This window comes from Cydia pomonella, chromosome 12 (genome assembly GCF_033807575.1).
Source record: "Cydia pomonella isolate Wapato2018A chromosome 12, ilCydPomo1, whole genome shotgun sequence".
Lineage (NCBI taxonomy): Eukaryota > Metazoa > Arthropoda > Insecta > Lepidoptera > Tortricidae > Cydia > Cydia pomonella.
In genome coordinates this window covers 13,891,958-13,914,248 of record NC_084714.1, presented here as the reverse complement: position 1 = coordinate 13,914,248, position 22,291 = coordinate 13,891,958, and the positions used below count along the sequence as shown (strand labels likewise).

General features: G+C 35.8%; 1 protein-coding gene across 4 annotated transcripts in view; it reads right to left on the bottom strand.

Annotated features, from left to right (window-relative positions):
• The window catches only part of LOC133523661 (zinc finger homeobox protein 4), a 151,297-nt gene that overhangs the window by 50,366 nt on the left and 78,640 nt on the right, over positions 1-22,291 (bottom strand). Inside the window, exon 5 of one of the 4 annotated variants that reach the window (XM_061859339.1) lies at positions 2,651-2,690. The exons of 2 other annotated variants lie outside the window; for them this stretch is intronic. In XM_061859339.1, coding sequence (XP_061715323.1) covers positions 2,659-2,690 — 32 coding nt within the window. In that variant the 3' untranslated portion in view covers positions 2,651-2,658. Of the gene's footprint in view, positions 1-2,650; positions 2,691-15,017; positions 15,062-22,291 lie in introns of all 4 variants that reach the window. One more of the 4 variants, XM_061859340.1, reaches the window with a different exon arrangement.

Sequence of the window (22,291 nt, the reverse complement as noted above, 5' to 3'; positions counted from 1 at the left end):
CACCCGTCCGTCCTCCAGTCAGTCAATTTATTCGTCAATACATCTTATAAATGCATATGCTTTATGAATGTACAATTTTAAACAGTATCCATGCATCACATTTGAAATTCATCAGATTATTTAAAGATCTTGCATTACCATGCCGTTGAGTTTAAAAAAGAAGAAACTGTACCTTAAAACATACAAACAATTGGACGGTTGGAGAAAAAAATATGATCAAAACCTGAAGGAACACAATGACAACTGCATGCTGATGCTGAATCAATCACAAAAAACGGAATCCGGGCAAAAACAACAATTAAAGAGTGAGGCTCGGCGGCCCAAAGAAATATTTAGAATACGTCGGCCAAGCACAAGTCGGCTTTTTGGTAACGGAGGGCTACACGTGTCCTGATGTCGTCTCTATTGGTTTAGCCCAATTAATGGCGTCTAATGCGGTTCTCCGAACAGGCTCACATAATATATGACTAATTTACATTTTTGTAGGGTCTTTTAATCATTAAATAACCCCTTAGTTGGACCGACTTTAGATTTAACTGTTTGGGATTAAAAATACTTCTTGTTTCACACAAATTCGAACCCATTAAAGTATTAGTTTGAAGGGTTTTAGAAGCCTTTTTTGTATTTTTTTAGGTTTGCTTGATTATCTACAACAACATAACAATAAAGACAGCTTCAAATAAGTCTGCCTACGTTACGAGCTGCCGTATCTCACTGACGCGTTAAGATCAACTTTATAGTAAGCCCTTATTTGATGGTGGTTTCGTAGTTAGCATTAAACTTATGAACATAAGTAGGGATAGGCATAAAGATTCGAACTGCGATTCGTTACGCTAATGCCGAGATGTTATCATAACACGTTACTCATGTGGGCTTTACAACCTAGTCATTATCCGGCCTATTTATTAATGTACTCAATAATAATAAGTAAATACAGAGTAAGCTGTATAGGTAACTTGTAACAAATATTATTTAAATTACCTAATCTAAATTTTAGATACACTAGTTCAGTTACAATGGTATCTGTTCCAATATTATTTATAATTAACAAACGATTTTAGGTAATTGACAAACGGTATCATCATCCTAATCCTAAATGAATAAATGTTGTTAAGAAATTATGTCGAAAATTATACAACATATATAGATAGGTATGTCTAGAACAATAACAGTTTTTAACAAAAAATATAAATCTGTGACCCTAGTGAAAAAGGGTACAAGTCTCTGGCAGTTTAGGTATATAAGGGCATAAGTGTTACGTGGAACTTACACCCCTTTACACCTGCGCTGCCAGAGACTTGTACCCTTTTTCACTAGGGCCACAGAAATGTTTCCTGACTTGAGAGAGGGTAAAGGTGCCTATTAGTGGTATTGCGATGGTATCGCGTTTAATTTGCAAATGCTGGCCTTGTCCGTGATTGAGGTCTGCCGTATTGACAGTACGCATTCTATGTAAAATATGAAGTCGCATCCGCAGGAAAATCGGTGGATATGGCATAAAAGATTCTATTAAACCCCATTGCTTATAGTATTTTAACGTGCACAATCACACATGTAAGTTGAACTGTGTTTCTTTGTGATAAAGAAGGAAAAATCTAATGCTTTTTATACCACAAATCGGTGACTGGATATTATTTTGTGATTGTTTTATATAACCTTATAGGTACATTGCTATTGTTTATTGTAAACAACATGAACAATTAGTATAATATGGACATTAGAATGATGTGAATATTTTAAACATAAACAAACATAATAGTACAATACGATACAAGTGAGAAAAATAGGAAATTCGAAACGAGTGGCGATAAATTAAAACACGACCGAAGGGAGTGTTTTAAATCGACACGAGTTGCAAATTACCTATTCGCACATGTATCGTACAACGTTTTACAGTACATATGGCCCTTTAAATGTTCGACACAGTAACGTAATATGATAATTTTCGCACTAGTGCGGTAAAGTAGCATCATTTGTACTGTAAATAATGTTAAAACCACAGTTCTATTGCCGCATCCATTATATAGCCTACACATGATCATCTTCCACGCTGGTCATCCTTACAGATATAAAGCAGCCTGCTCGATACCTTCGCCCAATCGAACAACGCACTAACCGTGTATGAAGTCGGTCAGTTCTTCGTGCGTTTACCCTTCGAACGGCAGGTAGTGATTGAATTATGGTGGCTGGGCTCCTGATTAATGCGCGTCCACATCTGACGTACTATTGTGTGCTGAATCTGCATCCAATAAGAAAAAATGAGATCGGGATGCGGAATGTGTGTAAGTATCAGCATTTGTCCCTGTTTATTTGTCTACTTTATTTGTCTTTTCATCTAGCTTTCAATCAATTCAATTTGTATTTTTTATTTATTTAATAATGGGCTTTTAGGTTATCGAAAAGGATTTTTTTTATTTAATTTGGGTAGAAGAAAATCGTTACGTTCAGTTCTCTAATAGGTGTTATTATGTAAATAGGTACTGAAAGTGTAAAATGCAAAGTAGGTGAATAATGACTATAAAGGGAGTAAAATTCTTAATAAAATTATAAAAAAACTAAACTTTTTGATCACATTTTTAGGAAAAAATGTTGGAAATGGAAAATCATCAGTTAACAGTCAAAACGCGAAAGTTATTTAAAAAGAACTCACAAATCGAGTCAACCCTGGAGACCACTCAGCGTTCTTTTTCCTTAAACAAACAAAAATAAATGAAAATTCAAAAGCCGAAATATAAAACGATAAGCGGATTAGACGGAACGGAGATGACATTGGAAATTAAGGCTGTTTTCTTTTGTAATTTTCTCCCTTCTCACCCGGGGGTGGGACGTTAAAAATGTATGTTTCCCGGCAGGTCAGCGGGGGCCTCTCCAACATGCCGACGTCCACACACTCACTGTTTATGATACGAGACAACAAATAAAAGATATTCCCTTTCTCCACTTAATTTTGCTCACAAGATTTATATTTTTCCAAAGAATAAAACGGGTACGTGCGTGAAATACGCTCCTCGTTTGTTTCACTTTCGCATTACTTTTCAATAAATCAGTCTCTTCTAGTTAAGTAGGTACCTAAGGAAAATTAATCCGCCCCGTTTCAATTTGAATCAACTTTTCCAATTACTAAGTGATTTATAATACATGAGTTTGTGATAAATTTGTTGGCGAACTAATCAAGTCTGTCTAAGAAAATCTGTTATTATTCATAAAGTAAATTGGCTGAAAGTATTTTCGAAGCATGGAAATACGGCAATATAAGTCAGCTTGGCGCTGCATACCCAAGTATAAAAGAGGCTCGCTTAGGGCTCGTGCACACGTGCCATCCAATCACCACACATTATAAAAAAAGATATAAGTAAGCAGTTATCTCAACATCGAGATCTTGAAAGAAAAAAATGTCGCGAAAAATAAGAGATGTTAGGGATATATTTCCATGTACGTAGAAAGGTTTGTAGGTACGTAATGTAATAACGTTTGTTGCGAAAAAATTCGGTAAGTTAATCATAATCATAATGTGGATATTAAATATTTCAATAAAGCTATAAACAAAATTTAAGAAAAAAAAGCAGTGGAGTTTAAAGGAGATAAAATCATACATTATTAGTGAATACTTTCATACATTGCCTCTCTTATGGTTGTGTTTTGAAAACATTCGTAATCAATAACCGAAACACGGTTATTTTGTTTAACCTTTTGATTTACCTACGGCTTACCTAAAAGAGCACACTATAATCTTCATTATAACACAGTTTTTACGTTCCGCTCTCTATTTAAACTAGCCTCACCTGCCAATATTTTATACCACGATTGCAAACAAGCGTATGGCATGCCTAATCTTAAGCGGACACATTAGTAAGCTTTTTATGATATAGAGGAGGCAAACGAGCAGACGAATCGCCTAATGCTAAGCAATCACCGCAATTACGGCAACTTCATCCAAAGCCTTCAGAGGCTAGTGCGCGGCGGGCCTAACCCGTCGTAATTAAAGCGCTAGGCGGCGAAAAACCCGCGGGCGTTGCGCGGGCGCGCCAAGCATCGCGTTTTTGCCGCGTCAAAAACACGCGCCGCGAACGCGTCGACCTGCAATAAATTAGGGCCAGCGGCGACGCCGACACCGCTCAATACCGCTTAAATAAAAACATTAACGCGCTGAAATAATCGAACGGAAAAAGCGATATTGGACCGATTTGGTCGCGGCGACAACGGCGAAGGACGTGAGCCTTTTATATTTGCGTCGGCGTTTGGCCGTTTCAAAGCGGGTGATACCGAGCTCAGGACTTTAAAAAATGCCTGCGAGTTACAGCCAGGGTAGCCCTCTGTTTAGTTATGGCTGTGTTTTGCAAACAACCTGCGTGCTTGACACCATCTTTATCAGTCAGAAAGCTACGTTTGATGTTAAACTGTGTTTGCAAGAACATTACCTACTTCTGAAACATTTCGCGAAGTAGTCCAAAACAACTTCCAGATTGCACTTTCCAAGCAGTTGCATTTTGTTGTTATTACTCAGTTCCTACGTCATGTCTATACATATTTACTGATTCGGCATATAAGTACGTCGGCGGAACGGTTGCGACTGAAGGGCGCGCAAGGTCAGGCCACGGAACCAGCGGGGATTATGAACAAGTTCTATACAACCTGTCAACTACAGCGCTGTTTCGCGCAAGGGATGTACTTAACAACTATTTTAAATCGCACCTGTTTGTGATGATATAAGTGTTACGAGGTTGTTACGTATTTGCAGGTACTGTTTAACAAAACAACAATAAGCACTAGCTACCCTGTTGTTGCTACATTCTAACCTAGGCATTATAAATGTTTTTCAGACGTACACAGGTGGAGGATTTGTTAATTCTGAAAAACGGCTCAATGGAAGTTAAACGCTTTTTCATACATTAGTTATTTGAAAGTAAAAAGACAAAGTGCAATTTCGAAAGAAACACTATTCTTAGTGAGGATCGTATTAAAACAAAAACTTTGGTATAAAGTACATATGTCCATATACTACCAATGCACTTACCCTTATTACTAGTTTCACTCGCGGGTCTACTGGCTCCACATTATTGCTAGTATATCGAACTGTGACGTAGCTAACATAAACATACCCTGTTTACGTTCGAAATGACGTCAGCAAATCGTTTTAGAATTGAGCTGACATTTGAATGAAATTATTCATATAGTATTTTTGTACAAAGAAATAACAGATTTGAAAGTAAATATTTTAAGCTATGGATATTATTTAATTTTTTATTTCATTTTCTTTGACGTATTAAAAAAAAAATGTGCTCATTAGCTAGTGCTTAGTAAAATGAGGATCTCTTGTGATGTGTGGGCAGTAGGGTTTTTATTAAATAAGTCCGAATAATAAATATTATACTATGTTCATGACTTACTGTCATGTTTTACTTTTTGACTCTCAATTGCTCAAAGGTTGACTGAAAGAGATTCCTTATAGGGATAAGTTCGCCTTTGTACATTGCCAACATTCTGTTTTATGATATCTTAACCTTTCTTAAGTACAATAAAGTGTTTACATATGTATGTATAATTACATAATATTATAAATGGTAAAGTTTGTACAGTAGCGGCAAAAATCTATCATATTACTATTTTATGCAGGCATTCATTCGAAAATTAGTTAAATTAGACTTCATATAATATAAACAATGATTTTATCACCATCACACCATAAATATTTATATACTTAATCCCATCGCAAGTGGCAACAGACAGCCATGTTAGCACAATGCGGATTGGGGACTTCACACACACGAATTAATGTAGCTATGTTATAAATATGAATTTCTCTATATGGATCGATAATTCGCTCTCGTCAGCCTCCGGTTTGAAAATTACAATTGAATACCCACAGGGCACTCCGCGAAAACTCGGGAAAACTTATTATTTTTAAAATGTAGGGTACATCGTAGGGTGATCGAATTGTCGTTTTCATACGTCTCAATGTTGCAAATTTCATCGAAAACCCCAAAATTGTATATACTATATTTTATGAAATAAATTTATGAATTATGAATTATGAAACCGCTAAAGCTGTTTTAGAAAAATACCAAAAAATATTAAAAATGTATCTGAAAAAATATGATAGATTAGCCGCTACAGTATGTTTATATAGATATTTGTTCGTCTAATTAGCCTGAAATCGCATGACCGAACAGTCAATGTCATAAGAACGTCAAACGTAATTTTCTACATATTCGGAGATGGGTTACTGTGTTCAGTCCTGATACTATGGCATAGTTCTATGTAGTTACCATACTCGTAAGACCAACACACATTTGGCGTCTGGTGCTAACTCATATTGCATGATTTCCTATTGGAAGTTGGAGTCGGCGGGCATGACACCCCCGGCGGCACACAGGTACCGTCGAAAATTGAAATCTAAATTTATAACATAATATTCATATGCTCAACTTATATACATTTGATATTTGTAACATACATACCTAACGAGGTCTATAATTTGTTTTTGTATTTTAACTTTGGCAATGGCCCGATATTCTTTCGGTTAATGACATAAATGGTATATTTAATTTTAGGTTTATTTATTTATTGTTAGATAGATAGAATACTCTTTATTGGCACATCTCAGTAAAAATATACAAGAAGAGAAAATAACCAATTGATTAAATGTAGAGCCAGACGACAGGCGGTCTTATCGCTGAAGAGCGATTTTTTCCAAACAACCTTTGGGTAGCGGAAACAGAGGAGTTAATCGAAAAAGTAGGTGTTGCTAAAATATGATGAAGCCTACATTCACACACACCATTTCAGTTACGTGCAGATACTTAGTTAATCTTTTTCAATGGCTTAAAGACGTCTTTATCTCCCCATTGAATACAGATATTTGAACAGGTATCGAAGTTATCGTGTACAGTCAGTAACAATAGTAATGGATGAATCCCGCACCAAAAGTATCTGCCACCCTCGAATCTGGCACAAGTGGCACACAAACCTCCTCAAGGTTTTGCCCACGATGTGCCTTGTAGTTTTAAACTGTAACTTGTTTATTACCTATTCAATAAATTAGAAAATATATACCTTTCCAAATAGACATACCTATCTACATCTGTATATTACGCGGTCATAAGTATGATAGGAGTGAAACTCACCTCCTGCAAATCTACATATTCCCAGTTCTCTATCACTTGGATCTTTTTAAATCGAGAGTGAATAGACATCTTTTTGGTAAGCATGATCCAGCCTACACACCCTAAGGATGTTAAGATTTATGAGAAAGTAAAACTGTAATAAAATTTGTCACTTAGCCAATGGTTTCAGTCAAACAAATGTGTGTTAAAATGCCTAGACAGTCGTAAATCCAGTGTCACTTTCCCGATGGTCAGCAAAACGGAATTAGTATTCGACAATGCAATTTCAGTGCACTATCTGTACGTAGTAGGGGCGGTCCGAAAGGGGTGGCGGTATATTCATCTTGTTAGGTATGCGCCCGGATGCGCCAGCTTCGGCAAACACAATAAGAGCTTTCTTGCCTCTTCTTGCCTTCTTTCTTGCCCCCTTCTTGCCTTCTTGCCTCCCTCGCTCTTATGGAAAACTTATTAGACCGAGGCCCGCCGGGGAATCCTTTTTCCTTGGGTAAATATTTGAGAGAGAAATTAAAATTTGACAGCGGACGCTCTGCCGCGAACGTATTCTGTATGCCCGTACGTGATAGTTGGGGCGTAAAATGAAATTTATATTGAATTTGGAGTCTTTGTTGGTGCTTCGGGATACAACATGTATTTGTCAACTATATCCCTATTTGTTAGTTATAAAAGTTATTTATCGGCTTTCTTTTTGGTTTTTATTGTCAGACTGGATACTGATAAGACCGTCTAGCATAAGTTGTGTTCTGGCGCGCGATTCCATATTTGAAGTGGGAGTCCCTCAGTTACAAATAAATGTGTAGGAATAAGTTAGGTATAAAAAGCGGGATACCTAGCACACTTTAAAAAGTTAATTGTTCAACAGAATCAACAATCATTTAAAAAAGTTAATGTTTTTGATGACTTGGTTAGGACCGTGATCCTGGTGGTGGTAACACATACCTAGAGTTAATTTTACTCTAGTACAAACACCGTAAATAAATAAATAGTTATTTGTTTTACAAGGGGGCATAGTTCTTGTTTAACTGCGCGAGCTAATATTGATACCCGAGGAAGCAAAAATTGAACCTATATTACCGAACCTAATTTCAAAAAGTGGTATCATAAGCATCGCGAGGGTTTCAAGACACGAGGGTTAAACAAATTTTGCCACCGAGTGAAACACAAAACTGCTAACCACACCAACGCGAGGATACTAACTGTAAAACATCAAATAAAATAAAAAAATCCAAATAAACGTTTAAAAATATTTATCATCCAAAATTATCATTTAAAAGTCAATTCCATCAGCTAACATGAGTAAACAACTCATAACTTACAATAAATTACTTTGCCACACACGTGGATAAAATGCAACTTTCTTATCCGTTTTTGAAGTACCAGAGAGCCTTTACTAGCTGGTGTGGTGAAAATTTTTGTTCTTAAGTTTATACCTATTCCAATATAGGTAATCTCAGACGGTTCAAAATCAATTCCATTCAGCATTAAAGCAACTCCAAACCGTCAATACGAACGGATTCTCAATTTCCACAGCGCTCCAACTTTTAATGTGCACCTATACAAAGCGACTTTACCAATTTGACTAGGCAAAGAGCCTGAAAACTTCGAATAAGGTAAGAGTGCTCGCGTGCATTTGAAATGAGGGTTGGCTATTACTCATATGTAAATACGAGACGTGTGAGCCGCGCGCATAGCTATCTCAGTTGTAATTTGGAGGTCATTTGCATATACCGGGCTATGTTTGAGGGAGTAATAGCTCAATCTATGATAAAATGCCTTTGTACTTTTATATTAGGTGGTTTTATTGATATTTATGTCCTTAATTATAGAAATATTACGTCAAGGTGTCAGAAGTTGTCAATAAACAAATGTTAGTAAATCTAAACAAGATAATAATTATATTATTACAACTACCTATGTACTTTTTAGGGCTGACCGCTAAAACGAATACGATGTATCTAAACTTAAAAAGTATTTAAAGGTCCTTTTGATAATTGAATAGGCGGCGTAGGTTACTATAAAATATACCCAACCAATTGTTTCGAGATTAAAGATCGTATTTTACTTAATTGTTTTTAATAGTTAGGTACGTCATATGGAAGCATTAAATACACACAAACAGTCAATAGCGCGTAAAAACTATCTCATGCGTAAAAAATTGTTCTTTTCAGAAACGGGAGATACATTTCTGTATACATAAAGGTGGTTTAACTCATGTATATTTCAGACTTTTTCATAATTACGTTGGCTATATACCGTTCGGCACACGCGAAGCAAATGTGGTCATTTGTTAGGGCGCGCGCTCGGCACGCGTCTCACGTTTCGGAGCTTCCTCATTTTTCACTACATTGGTTTTACGTGTGAATTATTGTTTGTTTCTGCTCCTTTCGTTTGTTTACGCTGCAAAGACTTTAAGGTTTAGTGGAAATGGAAACGGGAGTTTAGAGTGTTGTAAGGAGAAATTGTATGATTTCTTCTAATTTTCAGCTTATGTTGCATTTAAATCATCCTGACGACGTTTGAAAATAACTAGATAAGGCCATCAGGTTTGTAATTGTAAGATATGATTACTTAAATTTATTTACTTTTTATGTTTGTGGTTTAAGTATACATTGTAGACCAGAGTCCACAATATATATATAATTCCAGCCAGAGGTGTGGCGGAAATTTTTTAAAATATAAAAGGCTTAATTTAAGTAAGTTACCTTATGTGGGAATTCTCATACACCGCACTTAAATCTCAATAGTCGGTACATAAGCATAGGCATAGGTAGTAGTAATGTCTCAGGTTTTCAATTATTTACAAGAAACAGCACATCGCTTACAAACATTTATTTATTTACACATAATTACCAACAATAAGGTGAAACTGCACACACACGAGCCTTTCCTTATATGACTCCCACTTCCGCATATAAATTTCAGCCCCTTTCAGCCACACACGCTTAGCACCCCTTACATTAAGGGGTGATATCCCAGTAATTAAGCAGGGTGGGGGGGAGGCTGCGCGGCTGGGCGTGGCGCGCAGGCGTACTGGGTATAATTACCGCTCATCGTCGCTTCATTAGGGCAGGGTGGGCGTGGTGATTAGTGTAGGTGTGTTATGTAATGAAAATGTTGTCTTGAGTTTGTATGTGCGCGTTTTCCTTAAGGCTGCACTGCACGAGTTGCAATAAATAGGGCGAATTACAAAGGAGAACGTTTATGTACAGTATACGAAAGGCTTTGGGCGGGCTGCTAGTTTTAATCGAACAGAACGTAATACATAAATTAATAAAAGTCGGATATATAATTGAATAGGTAAGTAAATTGCTATTAGTAACGATACATAAAGTACTAGAATTTTCTTATGTAATAGATTTCAATTATGAATTTAAGTAGGAAAGCGGACCCTAGCGCTAGGCCGGGAAAACGCTAGGTTGAAGAAGAATAGATTTCAATAAAATATTTTTATTTAATTACTTAGCGGTTTAAAATGTTAGGTCATGATTGAGACCCAGGATATTTAATAACTTTTAACGCACAAACCAACCTTTACATCTAAAAGCACCTCATCAAGACGTCACTGGATTTACGACACATAAATAAACTGTATTATTTATAAGTAATAACGTATAATACGAATAAATAAAACTAACGTATCTGGCGCACATTCAAATGAAATGGGCTCGAAATCCTAGATAAGGAGGCTTTATGAGGGAATAAGGGGGTGACGTGGGGTGGGACCCGGGCATTAGTCTCAGCTTCCTAATATAAATAAAGGTACATTGCTACGTGATTTCAAAACGTATTAGTACAGTTGGCGGAGCAGTGATGCTGGGATTCGGGAAGTAAATAGGTTTTCGACGGGGTGTTTCTTTGTGTTTAGTTTAGGTTAAATGTTATTTTCAGGTAAAATAACTTCGTGAGCTTTGTTTTGAATTTAGAAGTAGTCAAATATTTTTTTTTAACTAAGTACCATAACTATATAAGCAACTTTAGGTTTAACTGTATGAAAGAAAACATGTTTCAATGTTCTTATTGAAAAAATAAAAATATTAAGGTTGTCTATTTGATTATAATACCAAAGCCGTCCAATGCGCTTTATAGGTATTATGTGGACAACTTAAATAAAGGACTCATGCACTTTCCTCTCCGTCTATCTTTATCGTAATAGTGTATCTTTCGAACGCATGACTACACACAGCACTAAAATACATACTTCATCATACTGCGATAAGAACAAATTCTTTGAAAGTATATTGGCTACAAATATATATTTTTTTATATTTATTTACCTTTGTTACTGCAATATCACGATGGATATCGGTTAAAACTGTTTGGCAGCGAGTCGCGGAGCGTGCCGTCGAACCGACCCCATTTTTCGGAGTCGCTTAAAAATCGAGTTCATTTGAAGGTTCCGCGGGCGGGTAAAGAGAAATGTCTAGTGGCATATCTAAATAGTATGATTTACATAAAAAATCGTAGCACGCGACGAGGTGACGGTACTCATGTAAATCACCTTTTGAGAAGCACGTCACGTAGGGAGGAAGGGTGCATATATTTTTGATTTGTTCTTGCCTAGGCAATTTTTCCGCGTACCCTTCATCTTGATTCGTAATGATGCGAACTTCGCCGCAAGCGCGGAGTAAATCTTGATTTAAAATAGTTCCTGGGCTGTCGCGCAGTTTGTCAATCAAAAGATCTACGATCCCTTATAAAGGACGGGCGTTACCCAGCTTTCAATCACGGGCGCGCGTTACGGCCGACGTAAGGTCTACTGCCTTCATTTGTCTACGTGTCGCTCCGACCCGAATTATGCGGCGAACATGTTTCGATCCCGATCCCGCAAGATATTATCTCTCCTGTAATTTTTCTTGCCTTAGTATTCAAGACACAATGTGTTCCCCGACATGCTTAATGCCTCTCACATGTATATGTAAAGGAACGTAAGGAAAACTCGAGTCTCGTTTGGGAGGGAAATGAAAAAATGTCAATGATTGAGCGTTATGCCCATGGGAATGGATTTGTAAGGGTGGGATATTACACGTGTCTCATAGTTGAATTGTCAATTTGATTCGGAAAGAAATATATAATTTTCCTCAAGACAAATAAATTGTTCGTAGCAAATAATAAAGATAGAGTATTACGTGGAATTTCCTTCCTTTACTTATGCTATGTAAAGTTATAAAGGATTTGAATGAGTTACGAAAAAAGGTTGCTAAATTCTTAGGGGCAATGTCTAGTTTTGTCTCCTCTGTGAAATAATTACGCTCTACAAAGTGTCCTCTTTATCTCCCTTCGACGCTCCCCATCTTCGTTTGTCCCATTTATCCTGAAAACGTCGACTACCTAACGTATACCTACGAACGTACAAGCTACATGCTTCATTAATGTGCTTCAATTATTTATTGGACAAAAATGTTTATTCAGTAGATTATTGGTAAATATAAATAATAATGTATATTTACCAATAGTAATGTGCATAATGATGCACAGTAGGTAGTTATGTACGCGAGAAGCAGTAAAATACTACATACTACTGGATTTTATAAGGATTTAGTAAGTTTACCTAATTAACGAAAGTTCTGCAAACCGTCCAATTGCCTCAGGACGCCAAATGCTGCTTTCTTTTGCTATGATCTAACTAAGTATATTCATGTTAGTAGATACTTACTTAATTAATTTCACATTCCTTTTGGTTTATTTATTACTTTGGATAGTCATAAATGTGCACCGATAATAATATCCGATATTTGCTCGCAGTCGTTTTGGTCTTGGATTTATCTAAAAAGGAAACAAAAATGTTGCGGCTTACCGTGCATCGTAAAAAACCCGAACACTGCGTCCAGACCAACAACAAAAATACTTTATTTATATGCTAATGTAATTTATATGATGCTTAATGTCTTATAGCTGGTAACGCACGATTCTGTTCTGTTCTTTCAGGGGTTCGTTTCAATAGAAAATTATTCTTATGTATTAGGTATTAAAGTGTCGTTTGGTTTGCGGTGTGTGTCGTGTGTGTCGATACGATTATGAATGCGCAGTAGGAGGTAGCTTCCAGCTTCCTTGCAGTGGGAGGCGGGGGAGAATCAATAAAAATACGCGAGAAAAGCGTTGATTATACAACTGGAGTTTGGAGGAAAACGCTTTCAATAACGGGACATGTTACTGCTTACGATTATTTGAGTATGTTATTTGGGACAGCACAAGATTTTTTATGAGAAACGGGACCACAATTCGTATATGAAAAGGTGGTTTTGATAATACAAAGCAGAAAATTTGTTACAATTTTTAAACAAGTTCATTTAACAAACTCATGCATGACATTCCTGTATATTTCCGTAAGTTGACAAAGACTGCATCCAGCATCAATCCTCAACTTGCGACCAAAAGATACCTAGTCTTATTTTGAAGACCTTCCACACATGTGTAATATGTGCACAGTAAGGTCATACGCGCTTGGGCGCAGGTATTTTTTTGGCCGGAATATGTATACCTATTGTATAAATAGTTTGACTGACTGCTTGTCAATGGAAAACTCTTTTTGGGTTCCGTACCCAAAGGGTAAAACGGGACCCTATTACTAAGACTCCGCTGTCCGTCCGTCTGTCTGTCTGTTTGTTTGTTTGTCTGTCTGTCCGTCTGTCACCAGGCTGTATCTCATGAACCGTGATAGTTAGACAGTTGAGATTTTCACAGATGATGTGCCTATATTTCTGTTGCCGCTATAACAAATAATACTAAAAAGTACGGAACCCTTGGTGGGCGAGTCCACTCGCACTTTTCCGGTTTTTATTTCTCGTTACTTTAATTATTTGGAAATTTTTATCCTTAGAGTAAACCACTAATTCAGGGAGAATTGTATGTTTTCATACAAACCCTATCTAACGGTTGTGTTTTAAATAATAGCTTTTTAGCGATAAGACCGTCTGTTTTCTACCTCCAAATAAAATAAGTGTTACCTAGTATTTATAAATACATGTCCTGAGGTCACAAAATGAAAAAAATACTGTCCTTTTAGCATTTGTCATCAATTCATCAAAACCTAAAACATCTTGGCACATGTCTGGCTCTGGCTTAAGAGAAATTCAAATTATATACTAAAACAAAGGAAACTATAGAAGCCGAGTGATGGACATCCCATCTCAGCATCGCGAAACATTTGCATAAAAATCGAAGGGACATGCCTGGACGTCCGCCTTAAATGCAGATTCGAAATGCGAGGTAAATAAAATATAAGGAATGAATTACAGTTGCTTTTGGAATATGCAAATTAGATTTGTGATGTTTAGCATTTGTACATATACATATGTATAGTACAAAATTTAAACAATTGATGGATACTCGACCTTAACATTCTTTACTAATACTAAATAACGAATACTAATTATATTGAGAAATACGAGGATGTACTATACTTCGTTTTTTGCATCAGAAAAAACTTCGCAAAAGTATGCTTGTGGTTCCAAATCGGGCACTTTTTGCGGTGAAATTTTGAAGTACATTATGAGTATTGACATACATTAGATAATTTCATTATTAATAACAATTAAAAAGCCTAATAAAAACTGCACGCTTACTTCTGTGGAGTTCCTTTTAGTTTGTGGAGTAAGTATGTAGTATCTAAAATTTGTTTACAATAGTAGGACATTTACAAACCTATTTTATAACTGTTATAAAAGTCATTGATATTAGCGTAAAAATGTAAGTTCGATATTTAATTACATAATTGATTCAATAGCTATTTAATTAGACTTATTTTTACTAAAAAATACTTCGAAATGTCAAAACACATACCTACCACCTGCTTTAATTTATAGTATTCTTAATAGGCTTCGAGTTCTAGTGGTTGTAAAATGATTAGGTCGTAACCGAATCGAAATTCAAAATGAGATACGTCATTTTAATGCTTACCTTATTGAGTGTAGGTGAAAAAGGATATCAGCTCGTTAACTTACCTGGAACAGAAAAAGTGGAATTTGAGTAATGAAATTGCACTATTGGCCATAAATAACGCATTTATTTAATCGTCATAAACGACAAATTGCTATTTAGGGTTCTTTATTAACAACGAACTCCGAATGTGCGTCACATACACTTAGTACTTACCTACTAGAAAGCAATAATTTAATATTGGTAAACGTACCTTTTTAAATATTAGATGAAGTCGCGGGCACAGCTAGGACGAATTATTATATCAAATGAATCAAGGTGTGAATAAATGTTTTACAATGTAACATACTTCTCATAAAAAAACCTTTCGAATGACCTCAGATTGTATGAAATGACTATACACCGATATGGCAAGAACCGTTTTACTTTTTCTTGACAATTAAGTTATTATCCTTTTATAGTTGATTTGATTAGTCTGTATCGGCAATCAAAGTAATCATATTATCCGTTGACGTCTAACTAAACAGTATTAACGACCAGTTTTTTTATTCAATTGCTTTATTAGTACGCGGCTTAACGTATGCAAGGCGCGGCGTTGTACGCAGGGGTGCTAAGCTAATAATTTTGCTGACTGTACGGAAAAAATGTATTTTGCGTTGTGGTTATAATTCAATAATCGTTGTAATTGATTGACAATTCCACGGGGAAAAACATAAATTAAAAATAATTAGATTCAATTAAGACTTGTATGTCAAAAGCCTAACCCGCTGTCAAATGAGCTGACACATCTTGAACTTGAATTACATCCCAAGTTAAATCAATGCATTGTAAAAATGATTTTCTACACAGAACTTGGCACTCAATTATTTTGTCGGCAAAGTCAACGACAACGCATATACTCATACTTCATATTAAACTTGGCTCTTATTGCACATTTATGTTTTTGATGGGATTAAAATTATTGGGATTAATTTAAATTTCAACAGGAAATATTCACTGTAAAAGTGAATATGTTTTTGGCAAAAAAAAAACAAACATTTTTGGTACAATTTTTGGTGGCTCGCTAGCTGTATTTTCTTACTACAGTCAACTAATATTCATCGAGGCATTCTAAAAGCAGAGTTCCTTCAGTGGCCCTTCTATTTCCATCATCAGATCAGCTCGATGGTATCATAATATTGCATTGTCACCCGACTTACATATGTATGTATATTTTCAGCACAATCGGAAATCTGGAAGTGGGTCCCAATTCAGCTTCCAAGATTTGACCAACACTCATTTACTAACACACGTACTAACAAGGCAAGTTAAATAAAAGCTTGTAAAAAAACAGTCAAGAGCACGTTTGTCCATGCTTAGTGTAGGATTCCGTAGTTACCTACCCGCCAGTCACAATAGGCTACTTTGAACGGGGGTTTGTAGGAGATATGATGTTCATAACATGCAAAAGGGACTAAGTACCTAAGCTCTCGTTAATTTTTTTACTGAGAGGGATAACTATATTCAAAACTCAAAAATGGCTTAACTGACCATGAGTTTTCATTTAAAGTTTTTATTAATCTTAACTTAAAATTTTATATTTTTTAACACTTGTTCAAAAGTTAGCTGTGGGAGCACATTTTTTTCCTTCCGAAACGATTAACTAAAGTGAAAACATTGTACGGATAATTCGCAAAAACAAAAACTTTATAAAAAAATCATATAGGTATAGGTATTAATATTTACGTCACGGCGAATTTAAGAAGCTATAAATTTTTGTCATTAAGATAATAATAAGAGCTGGTGTCGGGAACAGGATGCTATAATGCCTTTTGTTCGCGACCTCATCTCATGCATACCAATCAACTTCTCTAAAAACCTACATACGAGTCGTTTTAATGTTTAATTATAGACATTTCTGCATTTGGGATCGTCATTTTTGCTGAAGCTTAATTTTACTGACATAAATGTTGAAACTGCTTTAGATTACCTATTTTATTTCGGTATATAAATATGTATTTTTCTACAATGTAACTGCTTGATCAAATTCTAGTTATTTTTTCGCAAATAAAACATTAGAACTATTTATTGTAGAGCCAAACCAGGGCCCATAGCAATCATGTCATGTATCCAACGACCTATGACCCGCCCCCTGGATTTGCCAATGCAAGAGAATTAATTTATCTAACGAATATGAAACTGAAAAATAATCTAAAAGAAAAAGAAAGAAAAGTCAAGTTGAGAAAAAATATTCATACCTGTAGGTACGATTATAAATCATTAGGTATCTTGAGTTCAATATTGAGTTTCCTTTAAATTTATCTGGACACTAAATGAGATTCAGCATAAAACAATAGCGTTTTAAACCTTAGAAACCTAATAATGAAGTCGTTATTTTGAGTTTTACTACAAATTTTACAGCAGAGAGGTTAACAAAGTGTCAACAATATTAGAAAACCAGCAATTGTCAGCTCGTAACGTTTAAACGGTTGGCACCATTTAAGATTCACAGACACGCTTGATAGTTTTGCGGAATATGACAACCACTCATTACATTACGTATATAACTGCGTACAAAAAGCTGGCAAAATATCAGAAGCCATGGCGCGGCGTGGAGAATGATAACGACCAGGGAAAGTCCCAGGCTGATTTATAGCTGTATTTGAACGGGGTTCTGATCACTTTATGATAGCGAAAACTACCTTCTTTACACGAGTACTTCTCACCCAAGGTGCATCGTGGATCACGAAAATTAAGACCTCTATGTTGAAAGGCATAAGAGTGACTCAAACCTGGTTTAACAGCGGGAAAGCTTATAAGGTGCGAAATGCAAATGGCTCGGATTAAGTCGAATGTAACGAAGTAAGATGGATATTACATGAGCGTGACCAAAGATCGGATGGACATCTTCATAACGGAAAGCGACGATTTGAGGAAATTGTGATGATGTCTTGATAGAACTTGATTTCCCTGTGATCTATGTGGAACGGCTACAGCTACTGTACTAAATATGTGTCAACGTCTTAAATATGTATCTATGTTTTAATAGCTACAAATAGAATAAACATGAATAGGTATTTAAGTAATAAACTCACAATTAATATGTGATGTCATTCATACTCGTACAACTTACTAATGAATAGGCAGGAGAGTAAAGAACCCATTCAAATATCAAGACATGAGTCACTAAGTTAGACATTAAAATTTTACTAGCAAGCACCTGGAATTTAGCGACACGGCCATAATAAAAATAAGTTTATTTAAATAAAATGCAGCGCTTAGTATGCAACTGTGCGCGCGAATCTTTCCATTGTTTTCGCTAAATGACATCAAAGTTGTGTCGGCGAGTTGTATTTAGAATGTGAAATAATTCAGTGTTCTTGGAAATATGCGCGGGCTTAGGGGTTAGGCGCTGTCCATTGTACAGTAACGGTCTTAAACACCTATACAGTCTTTCACCTTATGTCATGGGACTAAGGTGGATATGTGAATAAGTACTTTTCTGATTATGAATGTATCTTCTCTGATTCTTTGAACTTAAAACAGACTTATTTATGCCACTTCTTTGAACAGGCTCTTGTTTTTTTTACGCGGATGATTTGACTTTGACGCAATTATCGAAAGTTATTTGATAATGTACTTACCTAGATAAATATTAGAGTGCTTCAATTATTATTCTGTTTGTATGCTACCGTATTGTACAGATTTATTAGACATTCAATCGACAGTGGAATAGTAAATAATGTTAATATACTCTCGATCCGTACTTTAATGTAAATAAAGAATAATCTAGTTTATTCTAATATATGTTCCCATAAACAGAAGGTCACATTCGTCGGCAACCTCGCGTTGAAAGTCTTGCCATATTTAGGAGGACCCAAGGTGCATTGTTGTTGAGATAAGGCTCGGATCCCATCCATCATTTATGACAATTAATTAAACGTATTAGAGTTAATAACAATCAATACCTACTTATACTTTTATGGGCAGCGAGTACATGAAACAAAAAGGTCAATTACAATATGAAAGACACGGTACTTAAAATCAAGTAAAGCTTTAGGGTTACGTTTGGTTCGGAGGCTTGTGCGATTGCAGTAGGTTCACAAATAAATGATGAACAAATCCCTCGGTAATTTCATGGACCTAATACCTAATTATCAGCAAACATTTCAATTCGCAATTCAAGTAATCCGTCTTAAATTTCTTGTTGGTATCTAACTTTACGATCTAGAAAAGTCGAGAAGAATCAAAAGCTAGCGTCAAATAACCATAATTGAGTTTGTAAAATAGGTGCATTTGAACGAAGAAATATGTATCTTCTTTTAATATTTAATAAGGACGTTTTAAGTTGGAATTCGTACTACGCAGCATTTTTTTTCACATTAAAGGTAAATCTAAATTTTATGAGTCCGGTAATCAATTTTGCTTCAAACGTTTCTAAGGATAAAGATTTCTGTTTCGCGAATAGAATTCAATTACTGGGGCATGGAAAGTTTTTCTATTAAGGGGTTACACGTGAGCGATCATGAAACTTTTATCAGCGGGTGTTTACGTGATTTTGCGGGTTTATACAGGCCACAAGGCCGTATGATAATGCCACAGAAGGTTCTTCAGGAACTGTTTATTATTTATCAGATTACGTGAAAATCAGACAGTGTCACGTTGCTCGACAAAAACTATAAAAAAACGCGACGCGACGGAAAATAAAGTATAAAAACTTTGTTATGTATTCAGAGCCGATGAAGTGGGTTCCTTCTGAGGAGATTAATATTGGTCAGGCATCGAATCATCGAGAATATTTATCGCGAACATTCTTTTACAAGAAGAGTGTATTGCTTTGGAAATTATCTACAAACTTTATTTATTCTACTATCTTAGAAACAATGTATTGCTTCTATTTTGTGGTTAGCATACTACATATGGTTACTTTACTTGCTGTATGTTTTATTAATAATTTAGATTAGGCGGAACCTTAAAATATCAGGGCGATATTAAAATAAGCGAGACACGGCGCAGTCGCACTGTTTGGGCTACAGTCACGTACTCCCGTAATGACAAATTCTCAACCATTGTTATTGTCGCTTGACGATTTTTTCCAACGTTCTCATTTTGAGTAACAATGTGAACGTGCCAATAGCACATTTTACTGGAATTAATTATGCAAAAAATCACCCGTTGAGGTTATTGCGTTTGTATATTAACACCTCAAATGAACGGGAACGTCATGGAATAATTTTTATTGTATATTTTATATCACGGTCACAACTTGCTTAAAAAACTAAAAGTATAGGTACATAGTGCTATTGAAATTTCAGCAATTTCGATTCATTTTAGCCGTTGAGTTCAACGGTAATTCTTGGGAATTCGATTATCATGTCGTATTCTAAATTTAAAAAAAATCTTAGGACTTGAATTCTACACACGCACTATGCCTGATACTTAATACCAAAGTATACACGAATCAACTGAAAGTCAATCGGAGTAACGAGATTGTTGTTGTTGAACGAGTGAGTTCTAGCAACCGTCGTGAAGCCATTTAAACTGAAATATTTTGCCTTAGAAATTTTTTATATTTTTTTGATTTTTTTTCTATACATGGCCATATTGTTCTATCACCTGATTATTGTAATAGTGGTATGATCAGAATTAGAATCAGACATTTATTGGTAATATCAATGTTATTTTACATGTTAAGTAATAGATTATAGCTATAGATTTGGGGATAGTAGTAATTTGGCTTCACTTACGTGAAGCCGAAACTCAACGACTACGTGGAACTAAGTTTCTAGATTTTAGTATTCTTAATGTGAGGAGACCTATTGGTCTAGCTCGGTCTGTTTAGAACCCTAAGCGCGTATCTTCTACGCATGTCGATTTTGATTCATATCCTATTTAACTATTGTATGGTGCGAACTCTTTAAAAGCTCTCGTCGGTCATACTAATTTACTCGTATATCAAACTTCTTGGAGAATCTGATTCGAAATTTAGAAATATTTAATGTCTTCAAAATGCTCTATTTAAATTTCATAGAATACTAAGAATACTAAGTACTTCATAGACAATCGTTTTTACGCTTCTAGTGAAATCCTAATTCATAGGTACTTATTACAAAACAGCTCAATCGATGAATCCCGGTAAGAGATGTACTTACATATACACTCTTAATTTTGTGATTCGTTTTTCCTCCGTTTCAGGTGAATGAATCTATAGCTAAGAACGGTGTTCAAAATGTATATTTTTAAGAATAGACCAAGAATGTGACTCATATAAAAAAAAAACAACAAATTACATTTGTCACCTTACGGCCTCAGACAGCAGTTTTAGCTCACGAAGTTTCTATCTTCAGGTCAGAAGAGAAATCTGTTATCAAGCGGTCGGCCCAGATGCACCAATGCGTGTAATTGGCCATAGACACCACAATTAAACGTTTGTCGTAACGTTTATTAGCCGAGAGGCGTAGGGCAATTAGAGACCCGAGGCCGCCATTGTTCTTACATAGTGAATAGCTCAGTAGGTTTAACTTGAGCTACGTGAAAACGGCTCAGATTTAATCCACTACATATATGTATGCAGGGGTGCAAAGCTAATAGTTTTGCTCATGAGACATGCACCAAGATAGTTTAACTATAATCGAATACTATCATGAAGGCTTTCAGTTGAAATGTTGCAGTCGATTATTATTAATTAACATGACGCTCTTAAATATTTTTATACCTATAGCTTTTAAATGTCTTGTTCATAGGTTGACACTGTAGTCGACCGCCCTTAAACTTTACTGCACCATGATAAGGTCTACATCTACAAACGATAATTAAAGTATGTTGCTGGTACTGTAGTTGCCTGCACGTGTACGTTGCCTAAGTGTGTACAATTTAATTTAACAACACTACACAACCCACTGTATGCTACAACCGTGCGTCGGCAGGTAATGAGAAGTCTAAGAGTATTAATTACCGCGTCACGGGGTCATTAAGGTCCTCATTAACTGCCATAATGCCTGTGTAAACAATACGCTGCAGAGGGAACCACGCCACAGTGCCTTCCATCCTAACCTCACCTAACCCTCCGAACGCCACTGGCTCCTGTAAGCGCCACTTTACCATAAAGTGCAACTACCATGGCAATGTTAAATATCATAAACCGCTTTTGTCCGTTTTCGAAAGTGAAACTTGCTAAATGTACAATTACAGTCTACGGTTTGTCATTTGGACGATTATTGTAGCATTGTACGGAGTGATAATAATAGTGTTGTTGTTACTTTGATATGGAGCATGTGAAAAGGGGTCTTAGTAGTCTGTAGGGAAGAGCTTTCAAG